This window comes from Vespula vulgaris, chromosome 12, assembly GCF_905475345.1.
Source record: "Vespula vulgaris chromosome 12, iyVesVulg1.1, whole genome shotgun sequence".
NCBI classification, from domain to species: Eukaryota; Metazoa; Arthropoda; class Insecta; order Hymenoptera; family Vespidae; genus Vespula; species Vespula vulgaris.
Genome location: NC_066597.1, coordinates 1,520,457 through 1,539,572, shown reverse-complemented (window position 1 = coordinate 1,539,572; position 19,116 = coordinate 1,520,457). Strand labels below are relative to the sequence as shown.

The following is a 19,116-nucleotide window of genomic DNA, read 5'->3' as shown; positions in this document are numbered from 1 at the left end:
TTGAATTTTTGTTCAACATGATAGTCACGTTCTCGTTATAATTTATCATTTTCTCGAATGTGGGGATATTCTTTTCGCAGGACGATAATACAAGCTCAATTTTTCTGTAAACAAGAGCACTTGCATTGCGCTTTCTTGACGTCACTGCGGACGGACTTACGTCACAGCAACATATGGTACCGTCACCTAGGTAACGGAAGTCGATTCTAATTGGTCCGCTTTTCATATCTATATACTTACGAATGCACAAAGTAGTGAAAATTATTCTCTATTCTTCGAATCGAATGCTTAGAAGATGACAAATTTAGATTTATTATAATTTTTATCTCGGGCGCGAAATACGCCCATTGCTATGCAATATAATATACATATGTTTTTATATGACTACTCTCGTAACGCTAAAGTCCAAGGTCATCGTCCGATACCGTATTTCGTATTAAATTTACACATTACACTTATCGTTGATAACGCAGCCAAAAAGAAATGTCGAACATTCTTGTAGGAAAACTCGCTTTTGTTACTGGTTCGTTACGAAAAATACAATACGCCGCTGATAAGATTAGTATTATAATTGTTTGATTTTAATATCTTAGGAGCTGGAAGTGGTATAGGTAGAGAAACATGTCGAGTATTAGCTCGAGAAGGTGCAAAAGTTATTGCTGCCGATCAGAACATTAAAACGGCTGAGGAAACAATAAATATTTTAAATGGTATATACATTGTTTATAGTATTTTAAAATAAATATATGATTCCTATTTATTCGTTTTAATTCCATATTTGATTGCAGGTTCCAATCATATTGCATTAAGTGTAAATGTTACTAATCCACGTAATGTGGAACAAGTTTTTAAACATATCGTAAATCAATTCTCAACTTCACCCACGATTATTGTTAATTCAGCAGGAATTACAAGGGACAATTTTCTGCTGAAGCTCAGTGAAATTGATTTTGACAATGTCGTGAATGTTAATTTAAAGGGTACGTTCCTTGTTATGCAAAGTGCAGTAAAAGCTATGATAGAGACTGGAACAACAGAAGGAAGTTCTATTATCAATGTTAGCTCTATTATTGGTAAACTTGGAAACATAGGCCAGGGTAATTACAGTGCCTCGAAAGCTGGAGTTGAAGCGCTAACTAAAACAGCCTCTATGGAATTTGGAAAGTAAGTTATATTATTTTTATCTAATTTCATCATTTGTACTAATTTTATCTAATTGTATTATTGTAGATTAGGAATACGCGTTAACGCTGTCTTGCCAGGATTCATAGATACTCCAATGACTGCTACAGTTCCTGATAATGTAAAAAATATGTTTATTAAAAGGATACCGTTTGAGAGAATGGGTAAACCAAACGAAGTTGCAGAAGTTATTGCATTTCTAGCTTCAAGTAGAAGTTCCTATGTTAATGGTGCTTCTATTGAAGTTACAGGAGGAATGCATTGAATCGGAGCATTAAGTTGTATATGATTAATTTACATATTTTTTTATTTCTTTTCTACAGTTTTGATATTATGCAAATGTGTATAAATGAAAGATTTTTTCATATGATAATAATTCTGTATGAATAGAAAATAATATATATGAATATATATTTTATTTACGCATTATTTTTTTTTCCCTTTCAATCGTTTTGCATGCTTGTGTGCTTTACAATGTCGTTTATTCTTTTCCTCAATTATTTCTTTATACTTTCGTTTATTATATTTTGCAAATTCGGCATCTGCCAAAAGTTCTTCCACGATGGTGTTCTTTCTTTCTTTCTTAGTAAGACGATTAGAATAATAATCTATAGGAGAATATAATACCTTTCCAATTTGGAAATATTTAGGTAACACTTTCAAATCATTCTTTTTGTAAAAATGTTTTGGATCTAATACAGATCTCATTTGAATAATCTCAAGATCGTGTTTAATCTCATCAGTGACTTCAGTGGCTGGTAAATTAAACCAATCCTTGCCTTTATTCTTCTCTCGTTCTGCTATTTTTTTTGCACGCAAACACCTTCTGCTTTCTATAAAGGATGGTGTACGTTCCAACCGTTCGAATCCAGGTTTTATAGCACTTTTCTTAAGTATTTTATTTATCGGTGCTATTTCTTCGGTCGACATTGTTACGTTTGTAATATTCTGTGGCTGTTGCTTTGTCGTACTTTCCCAACCCATGTCTTTCTCAAACTGAGCTAAATCGATATCTTTGTAAGAAAACTTCTTCATCTTAGGACTTTTCTCATTTTCAGCCTTTTGTAAGAACTCGAAGGCAGATATCCATACAGGTTTTTTCTCTATAAAATATATTTTAAGATACACTAAATTATAATATAATCTTTAAAGAATGAAGAACAAAGTATATTTATCTAATATAATTCGTTAATATATGATTTGTTAACACAACATTGTTCATTTATTATAAATTCTAACCTAATTGTACAGAAAAAAAATATTATAATTCAACAAAATTACCGTTATTATCATGCTCATCCAAATCGTCATCGTCGCTTTCTATCAATCGACTTTTATTCTTTAAACTCTTCTGCCCTTTTGTGTCTATTATTAGTTCCATTTTTATAAATTAATCGCACAAGAAATTCCTCGTGCTTCTATCACTCAGTACTAGCTTATGCTAACCACAACGCAGAATGTACCACGTGATTATTACAAGTCCGCTGATTGGTTCCAAAAAGGACAGATTTGATTGGTCGATTTAATAACACGACTGCGCCTATCAGAAGGATATTGCAACATAATTGGTATACGACCTATGGCGCGGAAATTCAAATCACGTAATAGTATATTGAGTATCGAACTTCGCCCCTAACAAATTCTAAAATAAATGTTTGCAATACTTGGCAAGGGAAATATTTAGAACTTTCCTTTTTTAGAAACTTTAAGATTTTTATGTCTCGTTACTAATACGCATTCACTTGAAATATTTCTTTTTGTTAGATTCAATTTATCTGGAACATAATTTTTTACGTTAATACATACTAGAATAACATTTTTTATGTTAATTAATAGATATACATTCTTTCTATTTGGATTATTATGTTTACGAAAAAGTATAAGTGTATACTGATTAGAAAATATCTATACCTTACAGAAAGATCATTAATCGCAGACAGTTTGATCTACTAACGCATAAATATTAACGATTAAATCGCGAATACTCTTTAGATACACGTCAAATTGCGTGCAACATAGAAATAATAAGCGTTACGTTTTACAGACGTAACAGTCTAATGTCTACCTGTATTATGAATCAAACGTAATGGCGTTACGTAAATGATACCGCAAAATGAAATGTGCTTTCTTCTCCAATACAATAAGTGTTCTCAGTCGATGTTTGATTACAATTTCAAATATTTCTTACAATTAATTCAATAATATTATATCCATTTCGCTTCTCTACAAATTTTCTAATCGATTTCTAAACGTTGAAAACAAAATGCGAATTTATAATGAAAAAAAAAAGAAAAAAAAAATAAATAAATAAAAGATAATTTTTGCAAATTAATAAAATAAATTCGATCATTTTAATTTTTGCCATTTCGACTTATTTGCTAAAGCATAGAGATTAGCGAGCCTAGATATTTCCAGAATGTGAAATTCGCAGGAAATACAAAGAAGTCATTAAAGTTAGAATTAAGAACTCATTAAAATGTATTTTCTTAAAAGGACAAAAACAAATGGAGAAAGATCATTGTCTAGAAGTAGCTCGTTAACCAACATAATTAAAATTTTATCACACAATGGAGAAGAGGCTGTCTTATTTATGTTCTTCACAATGACTTTTAACTACTTCCTTTAGAACGATGTGTCAGGCACGTGGATCGTTAACTACCACAAATATGCAAACTACGTGCATCTAGAAAAAATAAGCTTTCTTAAAAGTTATCAATTTATAAAAAAGTAATAAGCTGATAATTCAGTTACCTGGCTTTATTATGTCATAGATTAACAAGTGAGCTTTTAAAAAAATAAAATAGCTAATAAAATAGTTAATAAATTGTCAAAACAAATGATTAGCTAAATGAGAACCTCGAACGTACCAAAACATTTCCTGTAGAAAGCGAGAAAGTGGTTTATCCAGAGACTTGCAATAAGATCAACTCGAGTTGGACGAGTTGCAGCGATGCATTCTAACGCATGAGCTAACTTGTACTCTGACGTAATTCTGTATATGTACATATAATATTGTGTATATGGATCATATTACAAGACTAATACGATAGATTTCTTTTTCTATTGAAATTATATTAACAAACAATACCAACCCTGAATAAACGATGAATCAGGTGGAAAATTAGGAATTTTCTAGAGCATGTCTTAATGACCGTTACATTATTCTCATTCACTTTAAATATGATTATTGTAATCAATCGAGTTAATATTTAATGATGTATAAAAACCAGTCATTCGATATTTATTAGCGAATATTTACATCATTTCTCTGTTACATCAATTCAAGGAAAACCACTTTGTTACCAGGAATTTTAATCAATTTTTATTCATTCTTCGTTTTCATACACCTATTTAACATGTGGTTTTCTTATAATTCCAGCTTGCGGTCTAAAAAAGGAAAAAAAATGAAACAAGGATTAAAAGAAGAATTAATTAATAGTCTTGTCTCGATAAAATATCCAAGTCCTAAATACAAAAGATAATTTTTTGTAGTCTCTTTTTTGACTCTTTTTTTTCTTTTTTTTTTTTTTATCTATACGACTATCCAAGTACAATTTGAATTTGATTAGCACGCGCATGAATCACGTTAAAGACTAAAGGGCTCGTAATAAAAAAATAACATGTTTCGGCTTCGCTGAATAACCGAATGACGTAGCTAACAATAAGTATTTATCAACGAATGGAAGAGAAAGATAGATGATCGTTTAATAGTATGAAATTTCTTAGTGAAACTTTTAGTCTTCGTCGTTTAGCTATCAACCAACTTATACGAAACTCTTCCCACGATTTCGCAAGTGTTACTCCGCAAAAATAATCTTTTCCTTGGTTCCTCTTCTCTTCTCCTTTTTTAAAACTATTACATAAATTATTCTATATCAAAGATCTACCCTGATATAATCACAAGAAACTAGAAAGATCACAGCTTGACGTATATTTTGTCATCCAGGATACACTTTCAGAACTTTCGTCATTCTTCCGCTTTAAACAATTTTTTGCAAAGAAAGAAAAAGAAAAGAAAAAAAAAAGAAAAACCGGAAAATCATCGTTGAGAAAGAGGATGTCGAATTGAAAGATTGTTAAGTAACGATTCCATAGATGATCTTGGCTGTTATACATGATCGTGACTTGCGAAGCTATGAGAGAGTTAGAACTCATCGTTGAGATGAAAGAAAATATGAAGGAAATGATTTAATGTAACGGTATAATCGTAATACTGCGATTATTGATTCGACACGTTAACGTTACAATCTTCAATTTGCGAACATTGTAAAAAATTATTTAATTAATATCGAAATTTAAAAATCGTCAACTTGACATTGTAACTGTTATAACAAGAATATTTGACAAAAAAAAAGAAAAAAGAAATGTAATTTATACAATTAATACTCATTAATTAATTATATATTCATAAAATAAGAAAATTTGTTGCACCTTGTAGAAAGCCTTACCGTGTTAACCGATCAACAACTTCTTGTTGTCTTACTACTTTACTACGAGGAGATTCCTCCCTACCACCTTATTATACCGTCGCGCTTTGACTCGAACGAAAAGCATTTCTCTACGGGCGAGCAAACGGACGATACAGTTGATCCATGGTCATCGAGCAAAAAGGAACCAGTCTTGGAAACGATCGATACTACTCCACAAATATATCTTCCGATATATTACAAAGAACAGTTGCGTGATCCTCGAATCTCCAAGAGAAAAGAACCATTTAAGGATCGTTTCGGATTTTGCTGGAATTATGATTCCAAGGAAGTACATCAGTCAGGAATTTATATCTTCAAGAGATCAAAAAATGTTACCGCAGAGGTTCACTTGACTGGAAGTTTTGAAATTTTGGAGCAAAACAAATTATTTATTTTTTTTTCGTGTTCCAAGTTCGAAGAGTATTTTCTTGTCCTAAAAAAAAAGAAAAGAAAAGAAAAGAGAGAGAGAGAGAGAGAGAGAGAGAGAGAGAGAGAGAGGAAACAAACGATTAATAATTTCAATTACAGTGTACCGGAAGAAAAAGACTTTCGTGATAAACAATTATGACGATTAGCACAATCAAGTGATCTCTTAATAAATTATTTCCTTATCGTCTATATAATTGTCCAAAATATTTATATCGTTGTAAAGTGAGAAAAATGAAGAATCGCTTAAGACTTTTCATCATTTTCTACGTGTTTCTTGGAATTTCTACTGAGAAATCAATTGATTATGCAGATACTGTGATTCCGAGTTATCGGACCAGAAGTTTACCAGATATCGTGGAGAATCCGCATACAAATTGGACGACTTTAACCGAGGCTTTGGATATTTTCAGTGGTCGTAATCTCGTAAAAAACTGGGTTGAAGGAAGATATCCGGTTGGTGAACAATGTAGCAAAGATATAAGCAGGTATATCGAGGGTTTGAAGAGACAGGAATTATGGGCACTCAAGGGTGAGTTTGATACATTTAAACAAAATTTAAATTGAAAACTATTCTTTCTTTTTTTTCTCAATAATAATTTGGTAACTTTACCTTTGTCATTTCTCTCTCTCTCTCTCTGTTCTTCTCTCTTTCTGTCTTTTCACAACATTTCTATAATGAATGCATGAAAATACATACTTATATGTAGATTTGATGCTTTTCTCCTTTTAACAAACCCGCAGATTTCTTTCTCTTTGGTATGCGTATTATGAAACTGTTTGGCACTCGCTTACACCTACTAAGAAAACAAAAATTTATTATACCAATAGAAAGTTTACAAGCATCTCATGCTAATTAACCATAATTATTGACCCATATACAATTTTTCATTCCTGATATCACCTTTTTTTTGGAGAATGAATTCTCTTTGTTATCCATTTTATTACGATTGCAAAATACCTTTATTATTTGATTTCACAAGTAGACAATACATCGTCTTGATTATTTTCAACTTTAAAAACTTGTTGAAATATATTCAGAAAAAAAAAACTAATTAAAATAAATTAAGCAGAAAACTGGTTTCCATCTCTGTAGAATCTTGAATTTAATCAAGTTATTTAAAATTTATTTACTTATGTCATAGCGATGCTCGTAGATATCCCGCCTGACTAATTATAAACCGTTACTACTTAGATTTAGACAAATATATATCTTCAGACACAATGTTTTTCATTTTTTTATCACTTTAAAATTGGAATTAATTCTTAATCTTCACATTTCATATTTCTGAATCATTGTTCAAAATAATCCTGGAACAAAAAAATTACATTCTTCGAGGACAAATAGGAAACAAAAGTTTTTTAAATTCATGCATGAATGCACGAATAGTATTTCGCCCACTTGATCTTCAAGTATATCTGATACCCAATAAATACACTTTCTACGTGGGTGTTTGTTCTTTCACATAGTATTCATACACACACACACACATATATATATAATCAATGATTATATTCTATCTGAAAACAAATACCTGGAAAATATCATTATTATTTGCTAAATAAAATTATTGAAACGTTTATCATGTATATGAATATGTTATTATTAATTTTATTGAATTGTTATCATTAATTCAAATATTTATTTGATATTTAAGCAAGTTATATGTGAATTAAAATTGTACCGTCGGCAATCGATAATCGTTGACAAAGCAAAGTTACATTCACGGAATATCAAATGATATTGATTATCGTTGAATAAAGAAATTATGCACAAGTGATAACGTTTCTAAATGCGTTAACAGATATATACGATATATATATGTGTGTGTGTATATTATTTTATAATTGGATCAATGAGAAGAGAATAGAAATTCTCTATTTATAGGAATAAAGTGACATTTCTTTAAACATGAAAAGCATATTCATACAGATTTCAAGGTGCACGTGATGCAATACTTTCGTCGACCAAAATTATTTTAACTTAAAAAAAAAAAGTAAAAGCCTTCCTCTGTGCCAGATAGGGTTCCTCCTGGTTTGCCCACTTTCATCGTGAGGTTTCACTTTTAGTGACACAAAGAAACGCTCGTATAACCACGAACGGCTTTATGAGAAACGGCCTGACCAGTCGACGTGACGACGAGAGTCGGAGTCGCTTTCGACGTTTTACTTTCCTCGGTCAATGCTACTTTTTATAGCAAATTCTTTTTTCCTCGATAATATTGTCAATAATTATGCATATAAACAACTTCGTGAAGCAAGATAAAGAAGATAAGACCGTGCTCGCGCACGTGTGCGTGTCAGATTTATCTGAAAAAAAAAAAAAAATATATATAATATGTAAATATATTAAAAAAACAAAATGTTAAGATTAACATATCGTAGAAAAAGAAAATTCTTTGAAAAGAAAGAAAGAAGAAAAAAGAAAAGAAAAACAAGTCCTGTTGAGATATCTCATGTTTTATGATAAACAAAGTTAAAATAATTATGATCTATTTGATAACTTCATTTTCACTTTTAACTTCAATTATCTTATACCTTAGGAAGGAATATTTTTATGAGCCACTTAGACATCCGCTTTCTTTACAGGGAACACACATACGTATGTTCCACCTAACTTTCCCTCTTTATAAGCATGTATTCGGGATTATCGTCATAGGAAACTCCAATTCGTTTGCTCGAAGAAAGGTGAAAGGTACCACCGCATCGTTTTACCATCAGGAAAACGTCTTAGAGATTACCGTTATGACATTTAGACTGTGTATGTTTGGTCTTTCTTTAAACTTTCAAATATAATACAAGAGCACACGCTATGACAATTTCACTTTTTCATGATTTCTAGATCATTATTGACATATCTGAAATAAAAAATAAAGAATTAATTTTTTTTTTATATTCATGAATTATTTTACGATACATGAATCTATATCTGATATATTCATGATGTTTATATATTTACGAATAAAAATTTATAAATATTATAAAAAAACAATTATTACTATTGTTACTATTATTATTATTATTATTATTATTACATGACTATATCTAATACCAAAATGGAGAAAGAGAGTGGAACATTCATCCACGTCGCAATTCCTTTACTGAAGATATAATTTCGCCCGGATGATCTTCATTAATACTGACACTTCTTTGGCATATTACTACGATTCGATTTACATTCGTAATTTACATATTGCAACACTTCAAACTACAAAAAATTGTTCGACTTAACACGCATATTTAAAAATAAATGCTAAACATATTCTATGAAATTCAAATAGAATTGAGATAGAATAATGATTTTATATTATAGATGTATAAAATGGATCTCTTATATAATAAGCATTTCATAATTAACAATATAAAAATGTATTATGTTAAAAAATAAAAGCCATTGTGCAATTGAAGATGAAAGAAAAAACGAAGAGAAAACTTTACATTCTAATCTACTTGTAATAAAAGAAGTTATTTCGCGCACATAAACTTACAATAATTAGAATAAAGTACTAACGAAAACTTGCAGATTTCTCGAAGCGAATAGAACCTAATTAGATCTAATTATCGGCAAGCGTGAAAGTGGTCTCATCTTATCTTTATCATTATGACTCTCTTAAAATATTTACTGCCATTGAAATAAACCACTCTCCATAATTTGGTATATACTTTGAAAGAAACTTTCTTTTCATCTATTCTTTTTTTTTGAAAAGATAAACGAAAGATTTGAAAGTACATTCTACGCGATTCGTTTCATATGTCTAATTTCATTCTTTACATACATACACGCACACACACACATATATATATATACATACCACTTGAATATTACTGAAGTAACTTCTAATACGCATTGCCTAATTCACTGTCGACTATAAATGGAGACGATGATGGTTGACCGATATTTTCACCGACATCAAATTGTAGAACGACTTTCCAGTCTTCCTATATGCATTATGATAGAAACGTTTAGTGAATTATACTTTAATATTTTACCTTGACAATATTGACCCTGAGAAAGTTAGACGTATCTCGATCGAAAGATTTCTTAAGAAATAAATGAAACGTTTAACATTTTATAAGGATATAGCAAAAAATAATCTTTTGATATCTTGAATATAATCGTCCTATTAAATTATCTTTTCAGAAAATGATGATATATTTATATCGTTTGATTTCTTTTTTTTTTCTTTTTTTGAACTAACGTACAACAAAGATCATCAAAATTTCTTTGTTAATGCAATATATTTATATATTTTATTCACTAAAATATTCTTTCTCTGTCATTATGAAATCAAATGAATATAAATTAATTTCATCTGGCAATATCCGCTTATTTTAAGGCAGCTGTTCGAATATGTTTTGATATCGTTTATATTAATGAAGTGGATATGCTTAGTAGAGTAGACATTGGTCTCGCAATACTTTCCAAAGACGAAAAGAAAGTCTTTCACATTCGATGTTACTTTCGCTATTGATTATACAATCAATAGATTGTAATAAACCTTGACCAATTGATCGGTGTTCATCGATAAGAAATCGTTCGTTTTAATTTCATCCAACAGATCATGATATACATTTATACATGTATATTATTCAAAATTGAAGCAAGAAATAATCTTAATCATAATGAAATTTTATACTATTATCAATTGTAAAATTACAACAGAGAAATTACAAAATAGAACGAAATTTTTATTTAAAAAATGGGTTCAAGAATTTTTAGTCGAGTTAAAAATCTTGCTAACGAAGGTTTCTTTCGAGAACGTCCTTGTGGTAAACCGGTTATGTTATATATTGTCGTGCAAGCCACAATATGATTTACTATCTTTCATGATTTGTGATATATCAAATTTCTTGACATCCTGTCTTTCTTTTTTTTTTGTTTTTATAGAAAAATCTAAAGATAGTTTTCTTAGTCTCTATGTTAAATATTTCTTGTTGCCTTGAAGATGTCAATGCACCTTAATTACGTAAAACGAAACGGATATTCCCTTCGCCGTTCATAAATGTACAATATACATACTACTACTTGTATAATTTCATCGTGGACTTTAAAAATTCCTCGAGAATTTGCTTTGTTTGTATCATGTTCGTATTGAACCAGGAAAAAAATCGCGTCACGTGTCTAAATTGAACTTGACTTTGAAGAAAAAGAAATAAATGAATAGAATATTCGTTTCTTTCTTTTTCTATAAACTCTTTTTCAATTCTACCCACGTATTGAGTTTCGAGGTCTCACAAAGTTTGCATAGCTAATAATATCTTCCGCATTTGACGGTTATATGTATTAAATATTATTATGGATAATGTCGACTACCTGTAAAAAAAAATGTATATATTGTATAAAGATAAATAAATTGAAGAAATATTTAACAAATATTATAATACCGCCGTTATATATATATATATGTGGATATATAAAACTATTGATTTGAAAGCAACTATTTAAGGAAGTTTGGTATCTTCATATAAAAATACGATGAGTTTTAGCTTCTTCCGTAGCTGTAACAACGATGATGTAGCTTTTAACCGCACAATTCGCATTAACTATAATACGATCTTGAAGTGTACGAGAGAGTTTACGTGTACAAATCCCAGAAAAGTTTGAGGTATGCGGTTAGATAACGTCGTATTCACTTCCCGAATAGAAAGTCTTACTTGATTAGAAACGTGCGTAGAGTTAGGCTCTTCATACCGTTCTTTTCTATAATTCTTAATAATCCCATAATGCTTATATATCATATCTCCAACGAGTGTAACACGAATATCAGATAACTATCTCTTTTGATCAGTTAACAAGTGATCACAATTACATTACAAATGCCAATACTCATGTGCTTCTTTTCTCTTTTAAATCTAAAATATAAATTATTGCCAATCTGAAATATAATTTCATCTTTTTTTACGTAAAAGTTAATCCTCTTAAATCTTTTTTTTTTTCTTCTTTTTTATTTACAGTCGACGATGCCTCGGGTAGATACACTAATGGCTTCTTCTGGGGTAATTCATACTTCACTGGATCAGCGACTGAATGTCAATACATCGGTCAAAATTATGTACGAAAAAATGAAAAACCTACATCTACATCTACAATAGATGAAGTACAAGAATTTAATACAGAACCGCATAAAAAAGGAAACCTTGGTTTGAGTGGTACTAATCTCTTAACACAGACCTTCATAGATCAACCACCCTATCCATTAGGTTTCTATATTATGAGAGTTTCTATAAATACAACCTTATCGCCCACGGTAATTAATATTTAAATATACAATATACATTTACATATATAAATTTAATTATATCTATGATGATTTAACTTTTTTTTTTTTTTTTAATAATTTCAGACAAGACTGATTCATATCGGAGTTTGTTTACCATTTTCTTGTACTTCGGCTGACGTAGCCGTTCTAGCAAAACTTGCAGCCAGCGATATCGCTGGTAAAAATTCAGTCATTGAAAAAATCAGAGATCAGCATAATTTATACGACATGTATTCTGATCCTGTCTATTGGATTCTCTTGTAAGTTTATAAATGTAGAACGCGTTTATCAATGATTCGAAAAGATCTCATTAACGTTTTATCATTTTAGTGGAGTCACAACTGTAGTGTTGGTTCTTATGATAGCTGGTTCTGGATATGATTTATATTTAACTCGAATGGTTGCTCGTAAAAAGAATATGATTTACGATTTGGAGAAACATGGAAAGCTTGATCAACTTAGTAATGGAAATCCAAAGACATTAAATGGTAAGAACAGATTTTCTCATTGCTATTGGTTTGATTGTCTTCTCTGTAATTGTATTCGAATGTGATACGATTAAATATAAAACGATATTAAATATCTTCTTTTTAAAAAAGAACAGAGAGTAAATAATGACCAACGCTTACAATCACTGATAAGAACAGTATCAGAGAAAGATAGATAGAGAGAGAGAGAGAGAGTGACGATCATTATTATATTTCGTAGAATTTCTAGGTATGGTCTACCTTCCTGTTCTAGCAGATACAGTTCCCAATGGGTCCACAGCAGTCAATAACAATAATGATCATGAGGGTACTTTGCAATCACCCAATGAAGGAATATATAAACTTAGTAAGTTCGTACGATATAGTTAAAGAATAAACTTATCCAGTAATAATACTCTGATTACAGGTGTTCTTGAAGAGTTACTATTATCGTTTTCTGTTCCTTCCAATTTAAAAGTTATCTGCGATTCTAACGTTGGAGGAGATACGATCAGTACCATTCACGGGCTCAGAGCAATATCAATGGCTTGGGTCATACTTGGACACACTTGTATAGTGGTTTTTAAATACTCTGATAACATGGAATATCGAAAAGTTGTGGAAAGAAAATTTCTTTTTCAAACAATTACGAATGGAGCTTTCAGTGTGGATACCTTTTTCTTCATGGGTGGTTTACTCGTTAGTTTTCTATACTTCAGAACCAATGCTAAAGGAGATTTGAATAAACTCACTCAGGGCACAAAAGGTTTTGTTGCTGGATCATTGAAATTCATTGGGTTACTTGTCTATAGATTTTGTAGGCTTACAGCGCCGTATATGTTTATTCTGGGTGTAGTTGAGATTTCTATGAAATGGTTTTATTTCAATTCTGTCTTTGAACCTCCCACAGCTGATCATTATAATTGCCCTAATTACTGGTGGAGAAATTTACTTTACATCAACACTCTGTTTCCTGTAGACCAAATGGTAAGTGAAATAATTTCTTCAATCACTTTTACCAATTTTTACACATTGTTATATTTATACTAACACTTTTATTTTTTTTGCAGTGTATGCCTTGGAGTTGGTATGTTGCAGATGATACACAGTTCTATATTGTTGGTGGAGTAATATTAGTATTAGCTACAAATCACTTTAAGATTGCAGCATCTGCTGTTATAACTTTATTAGTGAGCTCTTGGTTAACAACAGGGTACATTGCTCTTGCTAACAATCATATGCCAAGTTCGGATGACCCACTGGCTCTCTTTGATAAAATTTATGATAAACCATGGACTAGATTAGGACCATATTTAATTGGAATGTCAGTAGGATATTTTCTTTTCAAGACTGATTGTAAAGTGAAAATGTCAAAGGTGAGACCAAATCAATTAATAAGAATAACTTGAAATTATCTGGAACATTTAATTTTATAATTTACAGGCCATAGTGGTTATAGGGTGGTTACTTTCTTCTGCATGTCTTTTAAGTTTACTATATGGCTTATATGAAGCTGAACTTGCTCCTGTGACTGCTGCTGCTTATTCCTCATTGAGCCACAGTGCTTGGGCACTTGGTTTAGCATGGATTATTATTGCATGTAGTACAGGATATGGAGGTAAATAATTTGCAAATACAATTAATAATTATAAAGGGAGAAACACATAAAAACAAAAATGTACAAATATTTCTAGGATATATAAACAAAATTTTATCAGCACCTGTTCTATATCCATTCAGTAGAGTGACTTATTGTGCTTATCTAATTCATCCAATAATTATTAGACTGACTGCTATGAATTTAGATTCACCTTTCCATTTGGGTAAAGATACAGTGGTAAGTTTAGTAAGTTATAATCAATTACCTGTAACATTTAATAAAAACTATATATATATATATGTATATACATTTATATTTCAGATGATAACTTTCTTAGGACAATTGATTTTGTCCTATGTCCTATCATTCATTGTATCAGTTAGTTTTGAAGCTCCTGTGGTAAGCATGTTAAAAATTCTTGCACCAAAAAAAAGAAAACGCATACAATAAGACTAAAACTTATTTAATCACTGTGTAGTCTTTATACACATATTTATACAACATTATTTACATTTCCTTTGTAAAATTTGTAAACTGTGTGAAAGACAATACTGGTATGTCATATATATGTATATATATGATTACTAAAGTATTATACACATTTCTATTGTTTCAAATGTGTTTTCTGAAATTTTGTATGTATTGTTAATTATAAAATAAATTATTTCACTTTCTTATTTAAACACATTGTCTATTATAAAAAATATACCGTTTCCCAAAAAAAAAAAAAAAAAAAAAAAAAAGAGAGAGAGAGAGAGAGAGAGAGAGAAAAGAAAAACAAAAAAAAAGGAAAGAAAAATATTGTTCCATATAAACATTGTACAAATAAAAGCTATATGTTTTACATGAAATATTGTGAATTATTATATTTACCAATACAACTTGTACTTCTTAACAATGTCCATAAAATCAAATAATATTATCACTTTCACCTGCTGTATTTATGTGGCACTTTCAAATGCAACTTCTGTATTTGTTTCAACATAGAATGGACCTTCATTAACGAACTGCTTGAATTTTTGCATGGTATTTGCATCAAATATATATGATTCTGCTTCAGATAAACATTTAACAACTTTGTATTTGGTCTCTTTACACTCTTTGAAGGTTTCAATGTTTCTGTCAAGGAGAAACTCTATTAAACCTGGATAAGTAGATATGTACTCTTGACCCCATGCTTGAGATGCCACAACTGCTAGAACCTCTAAGCTAGCAGATCTGATGTCAGCAAATGGTTGCTTAGACAGTCCAACTATCAATCCTAATGGATCATCACAAAGAGCATCAAACCATGACTTTGTTAAAGACAAAATTCGATTATCTTGTTCAGTATTCTGTACATTAAGAATAAGAGTAAGATTATTCATACTAGAGATTCTTAATTCTGTAGGCATTCTTTGAATAATTTCTGCGATTTTTTTCAATGCATATAGCATAGAATCTCCCAATGCTTGTAATGCATATTTTCCTTCAACACTTGATGCAACATGACCCAGTGTATCTAATGCAACGCCTAAAATAATATGATTTTCACTGTCTAGTACTTCAAACAATGAAGAAACTACAATTGGATATTTTGAGAATATTTCATTTGGCCACAATCTTGCAACATTCCCAAAAAATTTCATAAGGCCAGGTATTAACAGATTTGACAATGGATTCTCATTAGCTTGTGCAATTTTTTGAACAAGTTCTGTCAAAACATTTTGTTGTTCCAAATAATTCAAGCCTTCTTCAGTCAAAGCTAACTCTGTCAAAGTTTCCAAAGCATTCATTTGTAATAATATATCAACATCTTGCAATATATTGATTAAGCTGTTCAAAAATCCTGATTGTATTGTTGCTTCTAAAGCTTCCTTCGAATTTTTGGCTATGTTTATTATAACATCATAAATCCGGAAACTCACATTATCATTCTTAACAACCAATTTGGCAAACGTTCTTAAAGGTTCACCATGATATAAAATTTTCAGTCCGTTCACGTTCTTTCCGATTTCTTTTATAACACACATCGCTGATGTGGCAACTGTCAAATCTTCATCACTAATTCTGTTTATAACTGCAACTATTAAATTTACGTCTGTAAGTAATAAAAGTTGTGTTTGTTGATTAGACGCAGTAGACAACAGTTCCTTCAATATAAGGGATCTAACTGATACGTCAGAATGAGATATTAATTCGTATATTCTTGTTGGATATTTTTGATAAATCTCCCCTGGCTCCAATACTTCAAATAAGGTTTTGAAGATTAAACATATCTGCTCTGTGACTTCTCTGCAATGAAGAATGTACACAAGTACAAATTTTATGATATACGTGATGTATAATATACAATATCTTTGGATAAGTTTGATAAAAAGATTATTAAATGGCTTTCTTTTGTTAATAAGTTAAATGTAAAAAAAAAATGAAAAACAACGTCGTCATCGTACCTGTCGTTAGATGAGAAAAGAAGAAATAAAGAACCAGTATCCAAGCTTCGAGCAATAGCTTCAATTTCTGCATGATTACAGCTTCCCAATTTTATTTTGATTTCGGTCAAAATGTCTTTCTTTTCTTCATTATTGTTAACTTTAACGAGGCGATCAACCTTTATTTGAAACCACTCCGCCATTGTTGGCGTTGGGACTATTACAATAAGGATTTCAATTATGTTTCGTATATTTGTAGATGGCGCTATTAGTGCCGACTAAGCCTTCTCTATCAACGAAATTACTCAAATGAAGAATAAATAGTATATTATTATAAATTATTGTATTATATTATATATAAGATTATTATTACATGAAAAAAATGTATGTTCACCTTCTTCGCACTGTTGTTTCCAAATTATCAATAATACTTTTTTAATCGATACTCTCAATCGATTACTTAGATTTCGACTGTCACATACAGAACAAACGCTAACTTCATAATATACTCCTAGTGATAGGCAATTTTTATACACACATGTATTAAAAATTTATAGTATACTTTTAGGTGTAATTTTATCTGCCTGCAACAAATTATGTATTATTCAAATAAATCTTTCTCGTAAATATTATCAAAATTAATAAAACTACGAAATTATTCCATATTATAAAAATTATTGTTAATGTTATTTCGTAAATTTGTTAAAATAATTAAAAACTTTTCATTTCTATTCAACATTTTAGTTCGTTGAATTTACTCAAATAATAATATTCATGAATTATTTATTTCTATTCTTTGCATCTCACAATGCAATAAATATATTGGTACAGACAATGTCCGTTTTGATATGCGTATTATAACATTGACATTTAACGTTACAGACATTTTAATGTCCATATTCTCTGATATGTGACAATATCAATTATTATTATTAATATCAATAAAACTGAATAAAAGGGAGAAAGAGAGAAAGAGAGAGAATCCACGAAGAACGCGTCAATAATATAATGAACTATGCACACGATTGAACATACGTTATCTACCTACACATATAAAGTTATTATAACTTGTATTCACTCGTTAAATGGATTCCCATTGAAAATGTTATAACAACAGTGCAACATATAATCCTCTTATCGTAACGATAATATTCCGACTAAAATGCTTTTATGTTAAAGTGAATTTAACAGTAAACAAAATAAATACAATAGTTGTTACGCTGTGAGTATTATTCTTATTATTATATTATAATCTCTTTCTTTTACATATATGTATATCTTTATTGCTTTGTTTCTATAAAGAAAAAAAAGAAAAAAGAAAAGAAAAAAGAAAAAATTTTTCAAATTTTCATCGTCTCGTTTCTTTTTTGCATATTTTTTCTTTTTATGCAAATATTTTTTCTTTCTTTTTCATTTTTCATTTTTTTCCCTTACGCTCATAGAACACTGTGATAAATTTTGTAGCATATTTTTTTCTTTTTTTTTTTTTTTTTCGAGCGGTACGATACACCCGATAACGCAAGCAACCTATACTCTTCCCTATTATCCTTTTCTAGTGCATAACACTTCAGTCCAACACGCAAGCACTCTGATCGACTTTCCGGAGTCAAGTGCGGATATAACCACTCGAGCTACCGTTTACACTCTGTTCGATCTTTCATTTACCATACCATACAAGTAAATGGCTGTAAGCTTTGACCGATTTTGAACATGCATTATCTACGATCACTTCGTATTTTCCTATCTCGAAAGAGTCGAAAGATGATGATGGGTTATGGTTTGCATAAGCCACCAGAGAGTATATCTCTTTTTCCTTATTTTCTTTTCTTTCTTCTTTTCTTTTTATTAACAATTCTTTTTTTCTACTATAAAGTTATACAACTATTACGTCGTTAATACGTTTATCGTAAGATTAAATTGATCAGTTATAGGAGACCGTTCGCGATTAATTTTTTTTTACTTATTTATTAGTTGCATAATTTTTTTCGAAGATAGTTTCTTTTAATATGAGTCGAGAGAGAAAGAGAGAGAAAGAGAGAGAGAGAGAGACAAAAAAATACTCGTATCCCTTAAGAGGAGCAAGATTCATCCATGGTGCGTCAACCTTTTCTTCTATCACGAAAGAGTCTATAGAACACAATAGCTCCTATGAGACAAATTCGACGAGACTGTCTAGTTGTAAATATCGTCGTTTGTATGTCTCTTCGGAGAGCCGTAAAAGATTCTCATTTTTCTCAGGAGCAATACAGGTATGTACATATGTATATATTTATGTATGTATATTTATTCGTAAATACACAG

The 19,116-nt window shown here is 30.2% G+C and overlaps 4 protein-coding genes and 1 long non-coding RNA gene across 9 annotated transcripts; 2 read left to right on the top strand and 3 right to left on the bottom strand.

Annotated features, from left to right (window-relative positions):
* Positions 1 to 253: 253 nt before the first annotated feature.
* On the top strand, positions 254 to 1,600 carry LOC127068177 (estradiol 17-beta-dehydrogenase 8-like). Its single transcript, XM_051003987.1, has 4 exons — positions 254 to 523; positions 594 to 710; positions 789 to 1,164; positions 1,231 to 1,600. The coding sequence occupies exons 1-4, from the start codon at positions 484 to 486 to the stop codon at positions 1,445 to 1,447; spliced, it is 750 nt and encodes a 249-aa protein (XP_050859944.1). The 5' UTR covers positions 254 to 483; the 3' UTR covers positions 1,448 to 1,600.
* Positions 1,472 to 2,636, bottom strand: LOC127068176 (deoxynucleotidyltransferase terminal-interacting protein 2). The gene is made up of 2 exons (XM_051003985.1): positions 2,464 to 2,636; positions 1,472 to 2,285 (listed from the first exon to the last, which is right to left on the bottom strand). Exons 1-2 carry the CDS (start codon positions 2,561 to 2,563, stop codon positions 1,609 to 1,611), a joined length of 777 nt encoding a protein of 258 aa, XP_050859942.1. The 5' UTR covers positions 2,564 to 2,636; the 3' UTR covers positions 1,472 to 1,608.
* Positions 2,637 to 3,422: 786 nt separating this feature from the next.
* LOC127068187 (uncharacterized) lies at positions 3,423 to 11,281 on the bottom strand. The gene is made up of 6 exons (XR_007782867.1): positions 9,890 to 11,281; positions 8,616 to 8,935; positions 6,778 to 8,387; positions 5,631 to 6,004; positions 4,275 to 4,569; positions 3,423 to 4,174 (listed from the first exon to the last, which is right to left on the bottom strand). It is a non-coding gene; the product is annotated as an uncharacterized LOC127068187 (long non-coding RNA).
* On the top strand, positions 5,994 to 14,863 carry LOC127068153 (O-acyltransferase like protein). 3 transcript variants are annotated; one of them, XM_051003906.1, is made up of 10 exons: positions 5,994 to 6,609; positions 12,033 to 12,325; positions 12,422 to 12,597; positions 12,668 to 12,825; positions 13,082 to 13,171; positions 13,232 to 13,791; positions 13,875 to 14,180; positions 14,248 to 14,422; positions 14,499 to 14,641; positions 14,726 to 14,863. In XM_051003906.1, the coding sequence occupies exons 1-10, from the start codon at positions 6,312 to 6,314 to the stop codon at positions 14,852 to 14,854; spliced, it is 2,328 nt and encodes a 775-aa protein (XP_050859863.1). In that variant the 5' UTR covers positions 5,994 to 6,311; the 3' UTR covers positions 14,855 to 14,863. The 3 variants fall into 3 exon arrangements, with proteins under 3 accessions (XP_050859863.1, XP_050859862.1, XP_050859861.1); XM_051003905.1 differs by having other exon boundaries at positions 13,079 to 13,171; XM_051003904.1 differs by having other exon boundaries at positions 13,046 to 13,171.
* On the bottom strand, positions 14,210 to 17,227 carry LOC127068165 (26S proteasome non-ATPase regulatory subunit 5). 3 transcript variants are annotated; one of them, XR_007782861.1, is made up of 3 exons: positions 16,837 to 17,227; positions 15,278 to 16,678; positions 14,210 to 14,669 (listed from the first exon to the last, which is right to left on the bottom strand). XR_007782861.1 is itself a non-coding variant. In XM_051003943.1 (3 exons), the coding sequence occupies exons 2-3, from the start codon at positions 17,016 to 17,018 to the stop codon at positions 15,346 to 15,348; spliced, it is 1,515 nt and encodes a 504-aa protein (XP_050859900.1). In that variant the 5' UTR covers positions 17,019 to 17,104; positions 17,189 to 17,217; the 3' UTR covers positions 15,187 to 15,345. The 3 variants fall into 3 exon arrangements, 1 of the variants encoding a protein (XP_050859900.1); XR_007782862.1 differs by lacking the exon at positions 14,210 to 14,669 and adding an exon at positions 14,882 to 15,029; XM_051003943.1 differs by lacking the exon at positions 14,210 to 14,669 and having other exon boundaries at positions 15,187 to 16,678; positions 16,837 to 17,104; positions 17,189 to 17,217.
* Between the last annotated feature and the right edge of the window lie 1,889 nt (positions 17,228 to 19,116).

What these genes read in the sequence shown, in the direction of transcription:
- LOC127068177 (XM_051003987.1), top strand. Translation starts at nt 484, where the DNA reads ATGTCGAACATTCTTGTAGGAAAACTCGCTTTTGTTACTG. An exon ending in AAAACTCGCTTTTGTTACTG is followed by an intron (nt 524 to 593) that starts GTTCGTTACGAA and finishes TTAATATCTTAG; the next exon opens with GAGCTGGAAGTGGTATAGGT. An exon ending in GCCTCTATGGAATTTGGAAA is followed by an intron (nt 1,165 to 1,230) that starts GTAAGTTATATT and finishes GTATTATTGTAG; the next exon opens with ATTAGGAATACGCGTTAACG.
- LOC127068176 (XM_051003985.1), bottom strand. Translation starts at nt 2,563, where the DNA reads ATGGAACTAATAATAGACACAAAAGGGCAGAAGAGTTTAAAGAATAAA. An exon ending in GGATGAGCATGATAATAACG is followed by an intron (nt 2,286 to 2,463) that starts GTAATTTTGTTG and finishes TATATTTTATAG; the next exon opens with AGAAAAAACCTGTATGGATA.
- LOC127068153 (XM_051003904.1), top strand. Translation starts at nt 6,312, where the DNA reads ATGAAGAATCGCTTAAGACTTTTCATCATTTTCTACGTGTTTCTTGGA. An exon ending in ATACAACCTTATCGCCCACG is followed by an intron (nt 12,326 to 12,421) that starts GTAATTAATATT and finishes TAATAATTTCAG; the next exon opens with ACAAGACTGATTCATATCGG. An exon ending in TGAAGGAATATATAAACTTA is followed by an intron (nt 13,172 to 13,231) that starts GTAAGTTCGTAC and finishes CTCTGATTACAG; the next exon opens with GTGTTCTTGAAGAGTTACTA.
- LOC127068165 (XM_051003943.1), bottom strand. Translation starts at nt 17,018, where the DNA reads ATGGCGGAGTGGTTTCAAATAAAGGTTGATCGCCTCGTTAAAGTTAAC. An exon ending in CTTTTCTCATCTAACGACAG is followed by an intron (nt 16,679 to 16,836) that starts GTACGATGACGA and finishes TCTTCATTGCAG; the next exon opens with AGAAGTCACAGAGCAGATAT.